The sequence below is a fragment of the Gopherus flavomarginatus genome, chromosome 7 (genome assembly GCF_025201925.1).
Source record: "Gopherus flavomarginatus isolate rGopFla2 chromosome 7, rGopFla2.mat.asm, whole genome shotgun sequence".
NCBI lineage: Eukaryota > Metazoa > Chordata > Testudines > Testudinidae > Gopherus > Gopherus flavomarginatus.
Window position 1 is genome coordinate 60,557,003 of NC_066623.1, and position 20,467 is coordinate 60,577,469.

Below are 20,467 nucleotides of genomic sequence, written 5' to 3' on the forward strand. Positions count from 1 at the left end.
ACAGCTTTCAGATTGTCACCCCTTCCTACCTGGGCAATTCAGTGTCTAGACCTGTTCAGGCTTTGGCCTTTCTGCTGAGGCTGCCAACCAGGATGCCAGTTTATTACCAGTTGTGTTGGTGGCTGATATTATGTTGATGCCTGTGCACTAGGAACTGGATTGAGTCCACTAATTCCTTTCAACCAGGCCATGAAATACCCATTCATTGATAACTGTTGATCCCAGATTGGAACTGGCAATATAGTGGTGAAAGGCTTCATATTTAATTATCATTCTCTTGAGTCTCAGCCATTCACCACTAATTATCTCATTATTCAGACCAAGGAATCTGTTGTTTGTGAACATAACACTTTTTCTTGTCTTCAGCTACCCTTAGCAAAAGCTGATTCTGTTTGTTCTTTATTTCTTTTTCCTTTTGTTTCTCATCCGTTCTGCTGGATGACATCTGGTTGCTCTCCACTATGGCAGTCCAGCATATGGCACACTTACATTAAACTGTTACTGTTAGATTGCAGGATGCTCGGGGCAGTGACTTTTTTGTTGCAAGCTGATGAGGGGCCATGTACACCTGTTGCACTTGATAAATAATAATTAATAGTGAATAACCAACCTCCAAGATATGGAGACAGAATATTGAGCCAGTCAATGGACAGTTCTGTGAGTGCAAAGAGCCTTCCTCTGTCCCAGCAGCATGTGGGCTTGGGGTGCCCAGCACACCAGCAACCCTTTTCCTAATCATGGATCTGTCTGTCTAGAAGGCAGCAGGGTCTAGTGTTTAGAGTAAAGGACTGGGAATCAAAAGACCTATATTCTGTTCCTGGCTGCATGTCTCATTTCCTGGGCTCTCAATCTCACTCTGTCTCGTTTTCTCTGTCTATCAGAGGGGAACAATGATACTCGCACACCCTTTTAAAGCACTCTGATTTCCTCAAATGGAAGGTGCTATGTAAAGGCAAAGTGTTATTGGTAGGCCAGTTCCTGAAGTTCTTATTCAGGCAAAACTTCCATTGACTTCAGAAGTTATAGATAGCCATTTAGGCACCGGATTGTATTAAATATTCAGTTGCATAGATACTCCGCTGCATAGTTTAAATAGACAACTGTGTCTCTGGGCTCATCCACTTGTGATTGGGCCTTCAGTCAGGATTGCAGTAGTTTCTCTGTTCTTTTAGTCCCATTTTGACAATGCAAGAGAATTCTGTGCCTTCTTTTAGCAGTTTGGCCTATTCAACGCAAGAGTTACCTTATAGAAAATCTGCCTCACCATAGATATGTTTTGGACTACAACTCCCTCAGACACAAGACAGTATTCCAGAGGCTGGTTGCATAGAAAGAGGACAATATTGGTGGTGGTGGTGGTGGTGATGTGTGAAGACTTGGCATGTGTTTCAGCGTCGCCCGAATCTGAGATGATTGTGCTCCCCATCCACATATTTTTGGTCTCTTTGCAGAATTATTTCCGGGACACTTGGAACATCTTTGACTTCATCACTGTGATTGGCAGCATCACCGAAATCATCTTGACAGACACCAAGGTGAATATTCTGACCTTGGAAATTCATACCAGCGATTGAAGGTGGGAGGGGGGGTGCCTTGCTCCTTTCCTCTCCTTGGAGGTGGAGGATAGACATGGTGATTTTTGCCTTTTTCTGATTGTTTGATCTTCTTGCAGCTGGTGAACACCAGCAGCTTCAACATGAGCTTCCTGAAGCTGTTCCGGGCTGCTCGCCTCATCAAACTGCTCCGCCAGGGCTACACCATCCGTATCCTGCTGTGGACCTTTGTGCAGTCCTTCAAGGTAAAGGGCACATTAGTCTCCCCTGTGGGGGCAGGTGTGGTGGTGGAACAGTTACTCAACTTGTGTCATTCTTAGAATCATAGAGTTGTAAGACGGAGAGGGACCTTGAGAGGCTATCTACTCCGATCCCCTGCACTCTTGGCAGGACTAAGTATTATTCTTATGATATTTATGAGCTGTTGGGGTTCAGGAAGAACCAGAAAATTTTGGATCAGCATCCAAACTGTGGAGAGTTTATATGAACCAACCCTCTGAACTTTTTAAAATTAACCCACCTCTAATTCTAAATGCAGAAGGGAGAAGCAGGAAAAGCTTTCTTGCAAAAAATGGAGGGGAGGGGACTGCACCATTCCTGAGGGTCCTTGGAGGTCTTTTTGGATGTGCTCATTTGCATATCAGTACCCAGCATGGTTTGCCAGGTGTTCGCCAGCAGCACTGTCTGGTGTTGTGCTTTTGCATTGGCTAAATTCTTTGTCTGTATTTTGTAAATCACAATTATGTGGTATTTTAATTTCTAGTCCCTGTGTTTGTTTTGGAATTCAACAGTCAAGAAGATGTTGTACCATTCCAGCAAGGAGTGTGATTCTGGCTGGTTCTTTGCAACTAATTGCAGTAGGCCATAGGGGGCTTAGCACAGTTCACAAGCTATTGCATTTTACTAATATTCTGAAGCCTCTACCTTGCTAAACCAGACTGTTGTGTATTTCCCTTTCAGGCCCTCCCATACGTCTGTCTCTTGATCGCTATGCTTTTCTTCATATATGCAATCATTGGGATGCAGGTAAGCAAAAGCGTCCAGGTGTGCGTATGCTTCTACAAGGCTGCTTCTCTCTGGGGCAGACAGTGAAGAGTGGTCCGCTCTGTCACCCACTTTAGCATTATCCAGTCTCACATCTGCTTACTGTGTTGGAGTCTGTTGACCAGGTCAGGTGCTGAAGAGGTTTGAAGGCTTGCTCAGTAGGAGCTGCAGTGTTTAATACACCCACGGGTTGCAGTGTGTATCCCCCAGAATTCTGTGGCAATGTACATATCCAGACTACCTTCTCCAAGATTATGTCTCCGGGTCTCCAGTGATGTAGTACACCTGGATGGAATCCTTCCTGTGGACTACATCATCAGAGATCTCTCATATTATGCTCAGGTGGGCAATCCATGTGGACAGCTCAGTTTACCTCTTTCTTTCCGAGCAGAACTCTATAGTACCTAAAACCTTAGGAATGACTCGGGTCCCACTAATGTCTGGCCCAACCTGCAGAATCCAATTCACAACTAACATCCTGCCTGACAGGGTCCTTGTGAGAACCTTTGTTGATCTGATCTCACTAATCTCTGTTGCCCAACGTCCTTGTATTGGTTTGGGAAGGCCTCATGTTGCAGAAACCAGGGCTAGGGCCTGATCCTGCAGTTGAAGTCAGTGGGCATTGAGGGTACTCGGTGCTTTGCAGAACCAGGCTTTTAGGCCCCAGTCCAGCAAAGCCCGTAAGCACAGGAGGAGCCCCACTGTAGTCAGTGGAGTCATTCGTGCATTTAAAGTTAAGCAGATGATTACGTGGTTTGCCGGATTGATCTTGTGGTTTGAAGACTGTCCAAGACCCACACTCCATCTCTGGGAAGGCAGCTTTGGCTGTTAATACTCAGGGCTTCATTCTACAGTGATCGAGGCATTGTGACAACTAAAACTGCCAGATAGTCACAGCTGGGAAGCGCTTTGGGTGTGGGGGGATTGTTGCTAGGGCTGTCATTGCCACCTGCTCTGGATAGAGAATCTGGTTTCCTTTGTTTGAGTGGAAATTTATTTGTTTAGTGGGTTCTCCCCCAAAAGATTTGACTATGCTCTATTGATCTATTTTTGGCCACTTTCCCCTGCCTCTCCACCCCCATGCAGGCTTTCTCAGCCCCTCACAATTGCCATCAGATTTAATCCCCCTTGTGGTGCGATAGTATTTGATTTGTTTTAACACGTTTGTGAACAAATTCCCCAAGCAGTGGTGAGTGGGCGGTGTTTGAGCAAAATAGCTGGAGGCAGAAAATATTCTGCAATTACACATTCCCAAAACCTTTGTGGAAAAAATAGTCAGCGGTTAGTGTATTTTTAGGTATGCTGAAAGTAGAATAGATATGTGATTATACTAACACAATACTTTTCTTCTCCAAAGTACTTTCCAAACACAAACTTATTCAGCCCTACACCACCTCAAGGTTGTAGGTCACTACTATTATCCCCATTGTACAGATGGGAAACTGAGGCACAAGATAAATATCACTGTCAGAGTCAGATTTAGAATTTAGGACTTCCTGGCTCCAGTTCTGTGTTCAGACCATACCTCTTTCTCAAGAGGCATGTGCTCAAAACACACTGAAACACACACAAGATGTACCGAAAATCATATCTAGATGTCTTAGATACTTACCGGCTCCAATTGCCATAATATCTGAGCACTTCACAATCTTTCATATATTTATGTGTACCAGAAATGTCTGCACATATATTCAATAAGCCGGATTCTCTCATCATTTATTACCGATGTGTTGGCTTCATGGAGTTGCACCAACATGCTTTGAGAGAGAGGAGAATTTAACCCAAGGCGTTACTACCCTTTTACAGAGAGAACCTCTTGATAGCGTAGCGTGAAAAGCATTTGACGGCTTTCCTGATCTGCTGTTCTGAAGGAGGCAGCTGCTGACCAGATGGATTCCTCACCATCCCCGCATATGTGTGTCTGTGTTAGTGCAGTCCCTCCTTTGGTGACAGCCAGCATAACTGCTCCCTGACCTGAAGGGTGCACTCGAGCAGAAGGAGCAGCCTTTGTGATGTGTAATTCTCACTGAAATCAGACCAGCTGTTTTCTCCATGGGCAGGTGGGAGGGAACATAACCGATTCCAGTCCCTGGCTGCGCAGGTCAGTGCACTTCCTGCTTGGCAGTTCTTGTGTGTTGAGTTTTCTTTCCTTTTTGCCCTTAGGTTTTTGGGAATATCAAATTAGATGAAGAAAGCCACATTAACCGTCACAACAACTTCCGCAGCTTCCTGGCCTCCCTTATGCTCCTTTTTAGGTACACGTGCATTTTGAATCATAACGAAACATCTCGTTTTTCCCCATTTCGTCCCTACCTGAGTCAAAATGCTGAAGGCCTTCCTGGCTGCATGAGTGTCTGCCACAGCAGATCAGCTGGGGTGCCCCAGCTAGAAAAGCAGGTGGGGATCACAAGTCACCCTAGCTCCACACACACAACAATGGCATTTCAGCTTTACACTTGGAGCTGTTAGTCTCCCGGTCCTGTGTGGGCTGCTGACATTCAGGCATTGGATTTCTGACTTGTGAAACTTGCTGCTGCAGGATAGAAATAAAACAGCTGTGTCTGAGAACAGCATCTGCAGTCATGCCATCTAGGTTGGAATTCAAGGGTCCTTTCTCCTTTTGCTTTAGGGCATAAGATGATCACTAGCTGGAGTCAGGAAGCCACCTTGCCTCCCACCGTGATACAGTGCTGTACACTTTAGTTCGTTATGGGAGTTTTATGCCATCTTCAGAAGCCACTGGCATTGGTTATTGGCAGAGACCATAAGTTCTGAGGTGGCAGATTTTAATTTCCAAAGGGGGCGGTGGGGCAAATTTCCAAGCATCCTGCTCATATGTAGTAAAGTTGTGGAGCAGTGAGGAGCTCTGCTTTGAGCAGCTGTTAATGGTGGATGTGTTTTGGATGCAGGAGTGCCACGGGTGAGGCATGGCAGGAGATCATGCTGTCATGCCTGCAAGGCAAAGGCTGTGAGCCAGACACCACGGCAACGTCCGGACAGCACGAGAATGAGCACTGTGGAACGGATCTGGCTTACGTGTACTTTGTCTCCTTCATCTTCTTTTGCTCCTTCCTGGTGAGTTCACCTCCTTCCACCCCACTGATCTCTCAGTTCTCGGGAGGACTCAGCACTGTCTGCTCCCAACCCAGGGACATCCCCATCCCATCCTACCCTACCCTCCACTACTCCATGATGGGTGGGATTCACTCTGCAAAGAGACTCAGAGAGATCTCGCCTTCTGCTCTCTGCTCCAGGTTCTGTTACCTCTGGTTGCTAAAGAAGCTAGCACTTTTATACCAGGGACAGCAAGAAATGTTCAAGGAGAGTTTTATCACTGTAAGAGCCATGCCTAACTGGTTTCAGGGACAGTGGTAAGGAGGGGCTGTTCTGACCCAGAGGCCTGTCCTTTTCATCATGAATACAACTCAGCATGATTTTGCCCTGCATTTAGGATTTCAAATGATCTGCCATGTGACTGTCAGTATGGAGAGCAAGCCCACCTGCTCTGTGGGTCAAGGTGATGTACGTGATCTATATCTGCCTCCTATCCCTATTTTTTCATTTAACAGAGAAGTTGTGGTTGCAAAAGATAATGTATGCTCTCTGTGGCAGGAAACTGGGGGGAGTTACAATTGTCCCCCCACCAGCATGTGCATGCGTGCACACACACCCACACACACACATTTGAGCCTACTCATGGAAGGGGGAAGTGATCTCAATTGTTTTGTAAAAAGAGGATGCAGTCAGGAGGGTGCTTGGGAAAGGCACCATTCGGGCTTGCACTGAATCAGTTGACACTCAGCCTGTGGCTCTTGGCATCACAGCCACATGTAGCTGATCAGAGCGGGTGGTATCAGTCCATGCAGCCAATCAGAGCTCCACTTACACTGTCTGGTCTCAGCTCGCAGTTGTTTCCCAGTAATCCATTCAATGGTAAAGTAGCTCTCCAGGTCCTCAAGGCTGGGAACCACTATGCCTCCATGGAGACATGAGCTACACTGAAAAAAGGCCATTGTTGTGCCAGATAAGAATATCCAGATGGAGAGTATATAGCCATAATAACTGTAGCACCGGTTACAGTAATGCTTGTAAATTTTCCTGTACAGCAAAGCCTCTAAGCCAGAAATGCGATGGAGAGCCCCAGTTACAGCTGGCTGTCTAACTCTGCCCATCCTTCATAAGGAAGGCAAAGGTGTGGTACAGAGAAACTGTGAGTGAGAGGGACAGACAGAGAGACAAGAGGGGACATGGTATATAGGGGAGTGGAAGTAATGAAGAGTAGAGCCCTGGGCATGAAATGTGATGCTCTAGATGTAATGGTGAAGTATCGTGGTGGCGAAAGGTCATTGCCCTCGCTGTGAACGGCTGTGGGTCGGAAGGCACTATCAGAAGGCATTGGCTAGATCGCCTCGCTTCTGTGTTCTTTGTTCCCTGGCTCAGCCAAGTCACTGTTGTGAGGAGAACCCAGGTGCTGTTCAGATTCTCACTGGTTAGCTAGACACAGCCCAGGGGAGTAATGCTGATGTACTAACCCTTTCTGCCTGCCAGGCGCAGCTCTAGCTTTTTTGCTGCCCCAAGCACGGCAGGCAGGCTGCCTTTGGCGGCTTGCCTGCAGGAGGTCTGCCGGTCCCACGGATTCAGCGTACCCGCCACTGAATTGTCACCAAATCTGCGAGACCGGCGGACCTCCCACAGGCAAGCCGCCAAAGGCTGCCTGACTGCCACCTTCGCAGGGACTGGCAGGGTACCCCCCACAGCTTGCTGCCCCAGGCATGTGCTTGGAGCGCTGGTGTCTGGAGCCGTCACTGCTACCTGCTTGCCTCTTGCCCAGTGTGGTGTGGTTCCTTACTCGTGCTCTCAGCTGCCTGAACGTTAAATGCTGGTATTTAGTGGGACGTTCAGATCAGCACAATCCACAGCTGCCAAGCGTAATGAGCGCAGGTCGACATGTAACGTGTCAGGGAGGAGTCCTCTGCCTGGTTCTATTGACACACCAAAGAGAGGCTATTTCCATTGTAATACAGTGTGCACCTAGTCGGATGCAGTGTTTGAAAATATTAGTAGTGATCTGTGTGACAATTAAGCATCTGATTCTGTAGCTGCTCCATGCATGCACTTCAATAGGAGTTCTGTGCATGGGGGAGCTGCCACAAAACTACCATGCTCTTTATTTACAGATTCCTTTTTCTTCTGTCTTCTTCCAAATATTACTCTCCCATCTTCCCTCCCTTTTTTATGCTCTGTCTCTATCTCTCCATACCTTTCTCTCTATCTCTTTCCTTTTCACTTAGATGCTCAATCTGTTTGTGGCTGTCATCATGGACAATTTTGAATACCTGACTCGGGATTCCTCCATCCTGGGGCCTCATCACTTAGATGAGTTTGTCCGGATCTGGGCGGAGTATGACAGAGCTGCGTGGTATGTAGCCAACTTCCTCCTCCTTTTCCTGGCCTCTCAAAGCCCCCTTTTTTTGGGAACCCATTTGGCTGTAATACCTGGGACAGTCAGAGAAGGGAAGGGAATCAGAGCTGCAGGAACACGCAGCTGTGAGAGGAAAATACTGGCTGGTTCCTGGGAAGTCCAATGGCACAGAGCCACTTTCCTGTTTGTGGGCTGCCTTATAGCCCCCTGGCATCCTGCTCCTTTGATAACTAGCGATGGGCTGAAGTCCAAAGGTTTTGGCTGCTTCTTTTCAGAGAAGCATGATAAGTACAGTGTTATCCAAACCTTTGGATGTTCCTACTGCATCCCTCTCTGTAGCTCCTCTGGCAGCCCCCAGCTACCTCCGCACACCGCCACCTTCCAACTGTTGGCTTTGGATCTTCCTCCCTTCCTGTTTTCCTGCTGCCAATCAGATTCCCACACCCCCGAGACAATCTGCAAGCAACTGTCCATCCTCCAGCCCCCAATACTTTGTGCACCGGAGTGTGCAAAATCACCATTTGAATCAGTGTGTGAGCCCAGCAGAGAGGCTGCGAAGGTAGCTGGACTCCTGCTAATTTAGCTGCTCAGGACCTTATTCAAACATTGAGAAAGGGTTGAGATGCTTTGGATGGGAATGAGCCTGAGGACAGGGCTAGATTTAATATGGCCAATGCACTTCTCCCATCCTTGTTGAGACAGGAGAAGGCTTTTGAATCCTCTAATGATTCCTCAGGCAGCCTCTCCAGGATCCCTCTGAAAAGACAGTTCCCACTTGGGAGAGCAAGTCAGTCTAGCGCTACCACACTGGAGAAGAAGCATTGCGTGAGGGTGGTCACTGACGTGGCCATTGAGGTGGAGCTGAAAGTACTTTAGAGTGACTGCTCCAGACCCAACCCCCAGCAGTGCTCCAGGAAGGCTGCTTTCAGCCTACATGCCTGAGATCACTGGGAGCGTTCCTGGGGCAGCTTACTGAGATCTAACCCTCAGCAACACTGGGAGTGCATCAGGGCTGCTGGTCACAACATCCGCCCTTCTCAGCATTAGGAATACTGTGAATGCCCTCTCTGGGTGCAGATCCTCATTGGCACCGCGAGTGCCACAGGGCTCCATCTCCTGTCGGTGCTGGGTCAGCACTTTGGGCAGCCTCTTTGAAACCATGTACACTCGGTGCTGCATCAGCTTCAGGCACGAGATGATGTCAGCTGCAGAACTCTACTCCATTTGGAATCAATCCACCTTCACGTTTTTGCAGCCTGATTTATTGCTTACTGAGAGCTAACCCAGGCAGTGATTGTTCTTAATGTTATCTATCCTTAGCATGATCCACTTCAGCACCTTTTCCAGCCTGACTCAAGTTAGCCATCTTCCCAGGACTGCTTCTCAGCAGCAGCATCCCAGACTGTGAAAACATCACCAAGGCTGGAATAGGCAGGGCCGTCCTCTTATTAGATGCCCATGCATTGTACAGTTCTGAGACTTCAGTGTGTGTTGCTGTAGAGCAGAGAAGCTATGGTCATGCAGACCTGAGAGGTCCAAGCAGTGCAAAGCAGGCTCATTCTCTCCTCAGAAATTTAGGAAGGGTGACATCTTGATACCAGCAAGTTCTAGTGCCTTTGCACTGAGAACTGGGTGCTACGATGGGTTCTTTAGTTCAGTCAAAGAAAGAACCTGCTGTCAGGCCCTGTGGATGGCATTTTCCAAATGTGGTACAGTGCCTGCTCTCACCCAGATATTACAAAGCAAGAGATCCCATGCTGTTATGTCATGGAGTCTAGCCGGTTATTATGGGAAACACCAGGAGGAAACAAGCTGCTCTAGGCTAATTTTAAACTTGATGGCAGCTCTAATCCCCGTCGCTGAGTGGGGAAGGGTTACCAGGTGTGAGCGGGTCCTGTCACCTGAATGGGGCTGCGGATCTAAGTGTTGAGAAGGGGATAGATAGATAAATACTGTAAATGAATGTCATCAGAGGCCCCCAGCTACACTAAATAAAGAGACCCGTAAGGTTTCCATGTGTCCTGTCCAGTTGCCTGTACTCTGTTATGAATGGTTTTGCCTAGACAAGTTGGTTATCCCTGGCCAGTGATGCAAAAGTACTAGGGTATGGGAGGAAAGTGAGGCAGGACCAGAGGAAATAACAGACAAAGCAGCTTCACTCCATGGCTTTCCTAATAATGGTCAGGGAGGCTGCAGTGGTCTCTGCCTCTGAGCAGCTGTGTGGCTTTGGGCAAGTCACTTTAACTCTCCATGCCTCAGTTTCCCCATCTGTAAAATGGAGTTAAAACGTACTCATCTACTGATTTCATAGTAATATTGTGAGGATTAATTAACTGATTTCTATAATGAACTGACAATATGGGGCAAATTCTCTGCTGGTATAATTGGGTGCAGCTCCATAAAAGTGCAAAGATTCCTAGAACCCTAAACAAGTAGTTGTGTACTGATTTACAATCATGTCCTTGGATTTCAGGTCGCTCTGACCAGTCGTAGGCTTGTGATATGGCATTATTGGGGCTTGGGGTATCTGAGCGAGTGCATGTTTAGGGCAGGCCTTTCCACGGGGAATCCCCAGTTTGGATGAGAATGAGGGTGCTAACCCCTTTGGAATGGAGAAGGTGGTAGCTATGCTTATATGGTGGTGACTTTTCACAGCCTTCTCCAGTCTGGGTCTGTTGGAGCCAGAAGGAGAGAGACATGGACCTGAACTGGGTCTTTCACCCCTGGTTAAGCTCTCGTTTCCTCTTCTCCATTATCTCAGTGTCCTATTAACCCACGTGTGCTTCCTTTACAGCGGCAGGATCCCGTATAAGGATATGTACAAATTAGTACGGGTGATTTCGCCTCCTCTGGGCCTGGGAAAGAACTGCCCCTACAGGGTGGCGTGCAAGGTTTGCCTCCCAGTCCCCAGCCATAACCTGGCAACGGGACGCACCATTAACCCCTCCTTCACCCTCCTCTGCTCCACTACCACTGCGTCTCACAAGGGAACCTTCACGTTGCTTTCCTTCGAGTTTAAAGAGGTCCAACCCACCCCAGAACCAGCAGCTGTTACCTTAGGGAAGCGAGGGGAGGGGGATCCGTCTCAGAGCCCCATTGATGTGGATTTAGACAAATTTATTGCCTTCCTCCCTAAAGCAGAGAACCCTGGAGTTCCCAAAACACTTGTGCAGTGTGTGAATGTTGGCTGTGGCACAGAGAAGGCACCTTTAATTCCAAGAATCACAGAGCTATCCCAATGGGAACTTTTTCCTATGATGAATGGAAACCAAATATTGTTTACAGCTAGGGGATGAGGATGAGAAGGAATAAAAGCCAGAGGTGTGGGGATGTCACTGGAAAGAGAGAGCGCAAACTAGAAAGGAGAACGAGGCAGGGGGCTGAGGCAAAGACCCAGTTGATCAATCGCTGGAATCCTGTTCAGAGGTTCAGTCGCTGTGGTAGCTCGCAGGACACTGCAGTCTTTTACCATGGTGTACAGTGGCTACGAAGAGCTGTTACATAATGGTGACAAATGGGGACCACGGCTCTTGGTTTGCCATGATGCAAAAAGATGACAATTCAATGGAGCAGGTGACCCATTGTGACTCCAGCAGCTGGACTCAATGGCTTCTGGTTTATTCTGATCTCCCTGCCCCCCAGTCCAACACATCTGGACTGTGCCTCTCTTCCAGCAGCAATTTAAACTTGACCACAAGGCTCTTGGCCATGCTTTGCCACTGTTTGTGCTAAATTCTCTGCCTCTGGCAAGGCAAACAAAGCAGCCACGCAGCACCCCAGCCAGATCCTTTGCCGTCCCATCTTTTCAAGCTCGTTTGGGGCAGCAGTGAGCAAAATCTTCCTCCCATCTGCCTCCTCTTCCTTAGGGGGCCCAAATTTCTGCATCAGAACAGGACAACCCTCTGAGCTCCTTTTCCACATTTATTCTTTCCCAACTTGGCAGAACAGGTCAGGTGGAACAAGCAGAAGAACCAGAGATGCTCCTTTTGGGAGGAGACTCTCCTGGGAGTTGCAAAAGTGGTGCTCTGTACCACCATCATTCCCAGTCTACAGTCCCTCACTCCACCAGGGAAGGGGATTCAGAGTTTGGATGGCATGGTGTAGCCTCCACATCCACCCCCACCACCCCATCATCGTCTCAGGATACCTTCACGAGAGTGAGAGTCAATCATCTTCAGCACCTGGAATTCAACAAGCTGGATGTTCCTCAACGACCTTGGGGATAGCACAAAAGTCCCCTCAACCCATGTGGTCCAGTCCATAAGGGAAAATCCCCAGTGGCTTCACCCCTGTGCTCAAGTGGATAATGGACTTGCATGGTGAAGAGGCTGCCATGCTTTCCAACTTTCCTTCTCAAGCGGGGGATCTCAGCTTTTTCATGGTAAATGTATCCCAGCATTTCCTCAACAGTTACAGAAGCCTGCCCCACCCCACCAAGGGCTGAGCCCCAATGAAGAAAATAGACTCATCTCTGATGTGGTTGAGAATCCTCCCTCCAAAAGGCAAAAGAGAAGCAAAATGGCTAGAAAACACAAGAGAGGCCAGAAAGCATCCCAGATCCTCATCCTCCTTCACCAGCTCCTTTGTCACGCCATGGGAACTCTTGGCTTCCCAACATAGCCCTGTGCCAGAGAAGCAGAGAGGTTCTTTCCCTGCGCATGTTTGAAATCATGGGGAGTAGGCTAAAGCCAAGAGCAAATCTCTCCTGTCCAGAATTACAAGAAAAGTTGGCATGTCCCTTCATCCCTCCTTTGCAGAAGTAATTTGGAAAGAGTGGGAGATTCCTGACAAAAGGCTTGATTGGTTAGTCCTGAAATTCCACAGCGTCTGAGAAGCCAAAGACTCTATCTTCATCTTCCTTTCAGCAAATGCAACAGTGGCCTTCCTGGCAAAGGGCATGGTAATTTTTGCTGAAGGTTCTTTCTTCCCAGAATACCCTGCAGACAAGAAGATAGAAGACATGATCAGAAGGGACTTCAAAGCTTCTTCAGCTTCCCTAAGAGTCTCACTGACAACCACTCGCTTCACAAAAGCCACAGTGTCCTGGTGCAACAACCAAAAAGGCATCAACCTCCTTAGAACTATGACAAATGGAATTCACAGCTAAAGAAGTTACATTCATAGCAGATAGATTCATGGGCTTACACTTTTCAAGCCTGGGAGTCTAGCTGACAGATAGATACAGAAGAGAATTACAGTATGAATACTTTGGAGCTCCAGACTCTCCCCCTACCCATCCCTTCTTCAGTCCTCCTCCAACTTCAAGAGATGCTGAGAAGCATTGACCTATCCTGGAGGAGATCTTTCATATCCCAGAGCTAGGGACAGAACAGCCTGTCTCTCAGCATAAAAACTGCTTGGAACTCTCCCCTCAATTCTTCATAGTCAGATAAAGATCTGGGGGATTGTGGGCTATCTTAGAGCTCTAGAGCTGGACCGGTCAATGAAGATGGTGAAATTCAGGATGGAGACACTAGCTTCCACTACCTCCACGGCGTCAAGGAACCCAGCATCTTCCATCCATCTTCACCTGCAACTCCTTGGTCTTCTGGGCTTATATGTAGAAATCACTTGATGGGCTAGAGTGTCCATGAGAGAGCTTCAGCGATTCCTATTACAGGTCTGGAACCAGTGCTTAATTTGTAATGAAAGAGGGACTGCGGCTCAAGCAATTAAGTGCTGGGACACAAGCAATGTTTTGACTTTCATACTGGCACAGCAAGCCCAGAGGTGCTGGGGCTATGAACTGCCAAGCTGAGAGGTGCTGGATCTGAGCCCCGGCAAGCCCCAGCACAAATTAACCACTTCTTAGAACCATTCCCAACAAGACGTGCAAAGGAAAGGAGAGGTGCCACCCACAATTGGTGAAAACAGGAAGCACACATGATAGTACCATTCTCCCTCCACAATCGACATCCAAAAATTCTGACCACAAACACCAGCCTTTCAGGTTAAGGAGCACACTTGGGACCCATGGGACACAAGGAACGTATTTAGGATCAAAGAGAACAAAGTGATCAGTCTCTTGATGATCTCAAGAGCAGGTGAAGAAGGAGCACACTCTGATTTGTTCAGATGGGACAATGGCTGTGCCATGCATAAATCCACAAGAAAGCAGGTCTAAATACTAAAGTGATGGAGACAGGCTCCTGGGCAGATGTTGCTTGGCCTCCATCAGGATGATGAACAAAAATGGGACACTGAATACAAAAGCTGTCTGGCTAGGCCACCAGCAGACAGTCACATCAAAGTGGTCACTGAAACAACAAAGTGGTTTCCTTATTGCTCGCTACATCTGATTGGGAAAGAGGTCAGGATCCTGAATGGAATGTTTGTTACTTGACAATTTCTAGCTGAGATCCAACAAGCTGGGTTCCCCCAGGGGTACCTATTCACATTCCGTCAGAACATGAAAGCAAAGCTCTTCATCAGCAACGAAGACCAGAAATCGCTGGGAACGGAAGCTCTGATTCACTGATTAGCCAAATCTGCTTATCTGTGCCACCCACTTCCCTTCTACTATTACTAGGAAGAGAGATTAAAAGATTATTTTTAAAAGGTGGAAGTGTTGGTCATTCTTGCCACAAATTGTCCAAGATGGTTGCCATAGGTCAGCCTTAGTGGAGCAGTCACAGAGACCTCCAGTTCACCTTCCCAACAGACTGGATCTTTTATCCTGGAATCCACTCCTGCGTCACGGCCCAGACTATCTGAGCCTGACACTTTGGCTGTTGAACAGTAATTCCTAACCAAGATGGGCAGTGCAAGGCCATGTATAATCTAGTCCCCTGCAGGCTTTCTGCCCTTTCCACTTATGCAAAGCATACAAACAGGATCCTTTTAATGGTGCTAAGATGGGAAACAAGGCATGCTTGTCCTGGATTTCTTACAGGTCAACCAAGAATTGAGCCTAAGACCCTCCGCCATCACATTTTGCATCTCATTCATAAACAGTGCTATAAAAGCAGACACGTCCAGTTACAGATGCATCACCAGATGCTCAATGTCCCTTCCATCCAAACCAGCATTTAGGCCTGTCTGAGATCTGCCCTCCGTGCTACAAGCCAATTACCCACCCCATATGGGTTGATGGCCCCGGTTTCCCTGTTTTTCTTGCCATGAAGACAAGTTTTTTGGTCACGACCGTGTTGATAAGAAGGCTGTGAAATTTTTGCTTTGAGAAGACACAAAGCTTGCAGAATGTTCTGTGAGGATAACATAGCTCTCATACATCAGTCATTTATTACCAAGGTAAACTCTTCCTTCCACACCTCACAAGAAATCATTTTTCCTTCATTTTGCTGAAAGCACCGCACTTCCGGGGAGGAACAGAGTACATGCTAGCTGTGAAAAGAACTGCTAAAATTTACCCGGATGGAACCAACCCATTCAGGAAACACCATCTCCATTTGTTTACTTTTGCCCTAAATGCCTGGGCTAGAACACATCAAAATCCTCCATAGCCAGCTGGATCGAGTGCTGCATTTCTGACGTATCTACAGACGCTAATATGCCAATTCCAGGATGCGACAGAGCTCACTCATTACATTCCTTAATGGCATCCTGGATAGAAAGGTTATCAGCTGCTACAGAGATAATCTGCAAGGCTGCCCCCAGGTTATGCAGCAAGACCTGTAGAAAACATTGCAGGCTGTACCTCCAACCCTCGGTGGTAGCATCATTCAACAGGAAGCTGCTCCCAAATTAGACTAATACCAGAGAAGAAGAAATATTCTTCCTCTGTCCTCTTTATCGGTCTCTCTATACTAACGTTTCCTTATTGCTCGCTACATCTGATTGGGAAAGAGGTCAGGATCCTGAATGGAATGTTTGTTACTTGACAATTTCCTCTCTAGAACTGACCACTCTCCCAGTCAACCCTACCGGAGATACCTTCTTCAGATGCCTCTGCAATGGCTGCCTTGCCACTCCATGTGTATAGTTAATACAGTCACTGTTAAGCATTTGCATTTATCCGTTAACCATCTGGTGTTTCAATACAGACGTTGAAATGTTCATCTGGTGCAAGGACAGAAGAGAAGTGGCCAAGCCTGGGGGTCCTGTGAGACCCATCTGAACTGCCTTCAATATTTGCAGGAAGAGATGTGCAGCCCAAATGTCTCATTGTGGAAGAGGTCAGTCCCGGAAAGGAAATCCATCAGATGACAAATTTGTGATACTGTTCCTGAGCTTAACAGAACTGGACAGGTCATTGCAAGCAGAGGAGCACAAGGTGGGAATCCATCAAGGAAGCAATCCTAGTTACTGTTCCATTTGGGGAAATCCCAATGAGCTTCAATCTTGGAAGGCCAAACAGCTGCCTCTGCTGAGACTCTTTAAACTCCAACTTGGCGAAACTTGCAGTCGCATGTGAGAGAGAGCCGGGGTGGGAGCATGGCATGCCGAACTTTCCTCCTGGTTTTCTTTTCTCAGCCACTAGCATGCCTTTTGCACTGGTGCATGGTGGGAAAGTGCTCCATCCACAGGGCCAGATGGAAGCAACTGGGCATATTTCCTTTGACAAATGACTCTGGCCCACTGCCTTCTATGCAAGATGCTGCCCCCGATTGCATAGACATTACAAGATGGGGATACACGACGTTCCAGCCATGGGTTATGTGACATTTTGAAACAGTGCCTGGGACCCAGAAAGGGAAGAAACTACGGAGTCCATGGAACACTGTTGGTTCCTCTGTGTCACAGAGATATGTGCCACCACATCTCAAATAACCCATTGCTTCAGCGCCGTATATCTGATTTATGCCACTTGCACACAGCCCTGGGACTTGTGGAACAACTGTATTTTGGAGGGGTGGGCAGAGTGGGTTCAGACTAGAAAGTTACTGCCAAGACTGCAGGGAAAAGTAGAACTAGCCAGCAGCAGCAGCAGCAGAGAGCTGGAGAGGCAAGTGGTTTAAGCTGGCATTCCTGGGTCTGTGTGTAGAGTGATATAAATCCTCATCAGGACGGACACTTGTGTATGATTTGCCTTGATTAACGGGTTTCCTGTTCTTTTCCTGTTTGTCCATTTGTTTTTTCTCTCCTGTTTCTTGTATTATTATTTTGTTTGTTTGTTTTTGCTCTCTGGGAATGCCTCTTCTCCTCTCCTCTCTCTGTCTGCATCTTCCTTCCTCTCCTCTTCCCTACCCTCCCTTACTCCTCCTCCTCATTTTTCCCATCCACCCCTTCCTCCTCCATGAGCAGTGGCCGCATCCATTACACTGAGATGTATGAAATGCTGACTCTCATGTCACCACCGCTAGGCCTCGGCAAGAGATGTCCCTCCAAAGTGGCCTATAAGGTAGACCAACCCTTCCTTCCTTCCTTCCTTCTGGGCTAGTGCTGAGCAGGGAGTGGGAGGGGGAACTGTTGAATATTCAGGAAGCTCCAGCCTCGTTTGATTTAATCAGAAATCACATGCCCCATAAGGAGAGGACAGTGTCCACTCTGACAGAGCTCTGTTTTGGATATGACACACCCACCAGGACACCCAGGGATGTAGCATTCCTGTTATGGGAAAGGATGGAAATCTGGCTCAGTATAAGAATAGGAAGTAGAAGGATAACACAGCCTCTTTGCAGTTGGGCCAGTTGAACAGCCCCCAAGTGGGATTAATAGGGGTTCTTTGGAACTAGGCCTCCTCGAAGTGGTGGAGGAAACTCCAGGATGGCCCATCCTTACTTGACCCTGAATCATACTGCTCCCAGCCCCATTCACTTGGAAAGGTTGAAATGAGAAGAAGGTAGGCCATGAGGGTCCCTCGTGTAGGCCTGGGTGTGCAGTGATCACAGTGTGCCAGCCTGGCACTAGTTCCCGAGGGAGAGCTCATGCAATCTGGAAAGAGAACACTCCATGCTGAGGTTGAGCTGGTGAGAATCCCATGCCTTTGCCCACTGGGGCTTTTTACCTTGGGGCACTAGAGTGACTATCTTTAACTGACCCTTTGATTGCTCTGCTGGTGCAGTGTCCTGTGCTCCTGCCTCTGGGGAAGCACTCTAGAACCTGCTGGCCAGCTGCATGGGATGTGTGAAGTGGGAGGAAGCTGTGAATGGGTCAGGAGCTGTGCAACATTGAGCTCTGGGCAGACTGGCCCAGAAAGGTATTCAGAGTGAGATATCCTGTTGCAATATTGGAGACAAAAGTCAGAGAGAATTATGAGGGAGACTCCAAGATCAGGGGCTGAAATAATTGGTTCAAAAGCCACAGGAGGATTTCCCCAGAACTTGGCTTCCGGACTTCCCCTACTGAATGCTGACAGTGTCTGTGGTGTTCTAACTAGCAACAGCTTCTGCACCCACATATTCCTGTGTAGCTGCTCACACTCACACAAGCACTCTCACTTGATCCCGCATACACCCCTGCTAGTGTTGTGATTGGGTGAGAACCTTCGTGCCCAGGAGAACTGCTGTGCACAATGCAGCAGGAAATACTAAGGATGGGATGGATGTGGGTAGGTGCAGGAGAGGGAAATCCTGATATATACACAGAGCAAAATATACTCTCTGGAAAGTGGATCTGGCCATTTGAGTTTGTCCCACCCTGGGTGAAGGGAGCATGGCCTGACCTCTCCTGCCTTGGTCGCCTTCCTCTCTCTCCCTGGCTGCCCTCTCCCTATCTCCTCATCGGATAAGTTGGATCCTATGCATGTGTGATCATATGCCGGCAACTGTCATCTCTGAAAGACTCAAAAAGGGGGCGCCAGGATGTTGCATATTAGGCAAGCCAGCCAATCAGAATTGCCCAGGGTTTAGGGGTGTCCCCAGAGGGTGGGGCAGAAGCTGGATTTTAAAGCTGCTCTGAAGCAGGAGATGGAGCAATCCCCCAGGGCTGTCTCCCCCTCGGTAATTTCCAGAGCCGAATCCCTGAGTTTTCAGGAGTCCTTTCCGAAAGCACAGGGAACACCCACTGACTCTCTAAGCTAGGGGGTTGCTCTTGGGCTGTAGCATAGGGTCCTGGAGAGCCAAATGACACGCATAGGAAGGCAGTGAGCCGGAATACTGGGGGAGGGGGATAGAAGGAGCTGGAATGGGAGGGAGGGGCTGATCCTTGCCCTTCTTTTTTGGCTGTGCTGTTTTACATGCTCTCTTGCTTTTTCCCCTCCTGCCTGCTTGATGTGTTTTTCGATATTGTTTGTCGCCTGCTGTTTTTTCTCTGTTTTGCGCAGAGGCTAGTGCTGATGAACATGCCTGTGGCTGAGGACATGACGGTCCATTTCACCTCTACCTTGATGGCTCTGATCCGTACAGCACTGGACATCAAAATCGCTAAAGGTGAGGGTGGGGAGCAGCGGCGCAAGGATTCAGGAGGAGTCGGTGCAGACGGCGGGACGGGTGGTGGAGCTGACTTATTACATTGGCAAGGGGCAGGAGGCTGTTCATTCAGTCCTATTTGCTTCCTCTGGCAGGCTGAGTAGTATGTGGGATCATTGCTCTGGGGTCAGATGTAGGGATGGAGGAAATTGCTAGTAAGAGAGGACAAGAGAGAAATCAACCCCAGTCTGCGTCTGGCTCTGTAACCTTTCCAGTCTGAAACTATCTTCGGCTCCGGAAGGAGCTGCTTTCCTCATAAGTACTAACGCTGCCCTCTTCCATGACGGGCAGCTTTCCACTTAAAGCTGCTGTGCTCAGAAAACAGTAACGTATCTCCTGGCCATGACAGCCAGAGGGAGAGATGTAGGAGGAGAGTTCCCATCCTCCCAGCAAAAGAGAATCATAAAAACTGACCCCAAGCACCTTATGTTCTCTAGCGACTTCTTTTGCCCAAAGGACAGAAAACAGCACTCGTAGGAGCCTGTGGAACTCACATCCTGAGCTCAGCAGCCTGTGGGAACTTGGGGGAGAGGGAGTGGAGCCCTGGAGGGAGTCCCCTAGAAAGGGAAATATTTAAAAATAATCCTTATGAGGATGTGGAAATTACTTCACTCCAATACACTGCCCATTCTTAGCCCATAACAAGAGACAAGTAGAAAGTCCAGTGGACAGGCATGGTACTGGGTGTCTCGGGGCCAGCCATTTCATAGCTGTCTAGTGGCCTGTGTGAACGTGAACTGGAGTGGTGGCCTCAGCCATAGACCCAGTGGAGAAGTATCCATGTCACCAGCAAATCTGGCATGAACAGGCACCATTCTTGACAGCCTCAGCTGAGAGGCCACGGTCTGAATGGGTCTGGGGGGTGAATTAGCTTCTCATTCCAGAGGTGGCTGCACCAGGTGAGATCTGAAGCCTGTGGGTAAGGCCATATAGGGGAGCTTGCAGTGGCTCTGCCTGGCTTACCCCTGTTCTCCTGGGCTGTCAATACCTTTCACCAGCACTTAGTTTAAAGGAAGAGACAGTGGGGTAGCAGCAGGTGTGTGTGGGATGGAGGAAGGGAGATCTGCACTGGGTGAGAGGCTTTTCTATGGAGGAGATTTCCCTTCTAGTACTGTATGCCATTGAATGTTCCCATTCAG

General features: G+C 48.2%; 2 protein-coding genes across 2 annotated transcripts in view; one reads left to right on the plus strand and one right to left on the minus strand.

Annotated features, from left to right (window-relative positions):
• The window catches only part of CACNA1E (calcium voltage-gated channel subunit alpha1 E), a 318,389-nt gene that overhangs the window by 278,060 nt on the left and 19,862 nt on the right, over positions 1 to 20,467 (plus strand). The window contains exons 34-41 of the mRNA XM_050963449.1: positions 1,452 to 1,535; positions 1,673 to 1,798; positions 2,514 to 2,579; positions 4,761 to 4,852; positions 5,507 to 5,672; positions 7,889 to 8,016; positions 17,224 to 17,320; positions 19,184 to 19,289. Coding sequence (XP_050819406.1) covers positions 1,452 to 1,535; positions 1,673 to 1,798; positions 2,514 to 2,579; positions 4,761 to 4,852; positions 5,507 to 5,672; positions 7,889 to 8,016; positions 17,224 to 17,320; positions 19,184 to 19,289 — 865 coding nt within the window. The remainder of the gene's footprint in view (positions 1 to 1,451; positions 1,536 to 1,672; positions 1,799 to 2,513; positions 2,580 to 4,760; positions 4,853 to 5,506; positions 5,673 to 7,888; positions 8,017 to 17,223; positions 17,321 to 19,183; positions 19,290 to 20,467) is intronic.
• LOC127055794 (2-5A-dependent ribonuclease-like) overlaps positions 1 to 20,467 on the minus strand; it is an 821,333-nt gene that overhangs the window by 233,140 nt on the left and 567,726 nt on the right. The window lies entirely within an intron of this gene.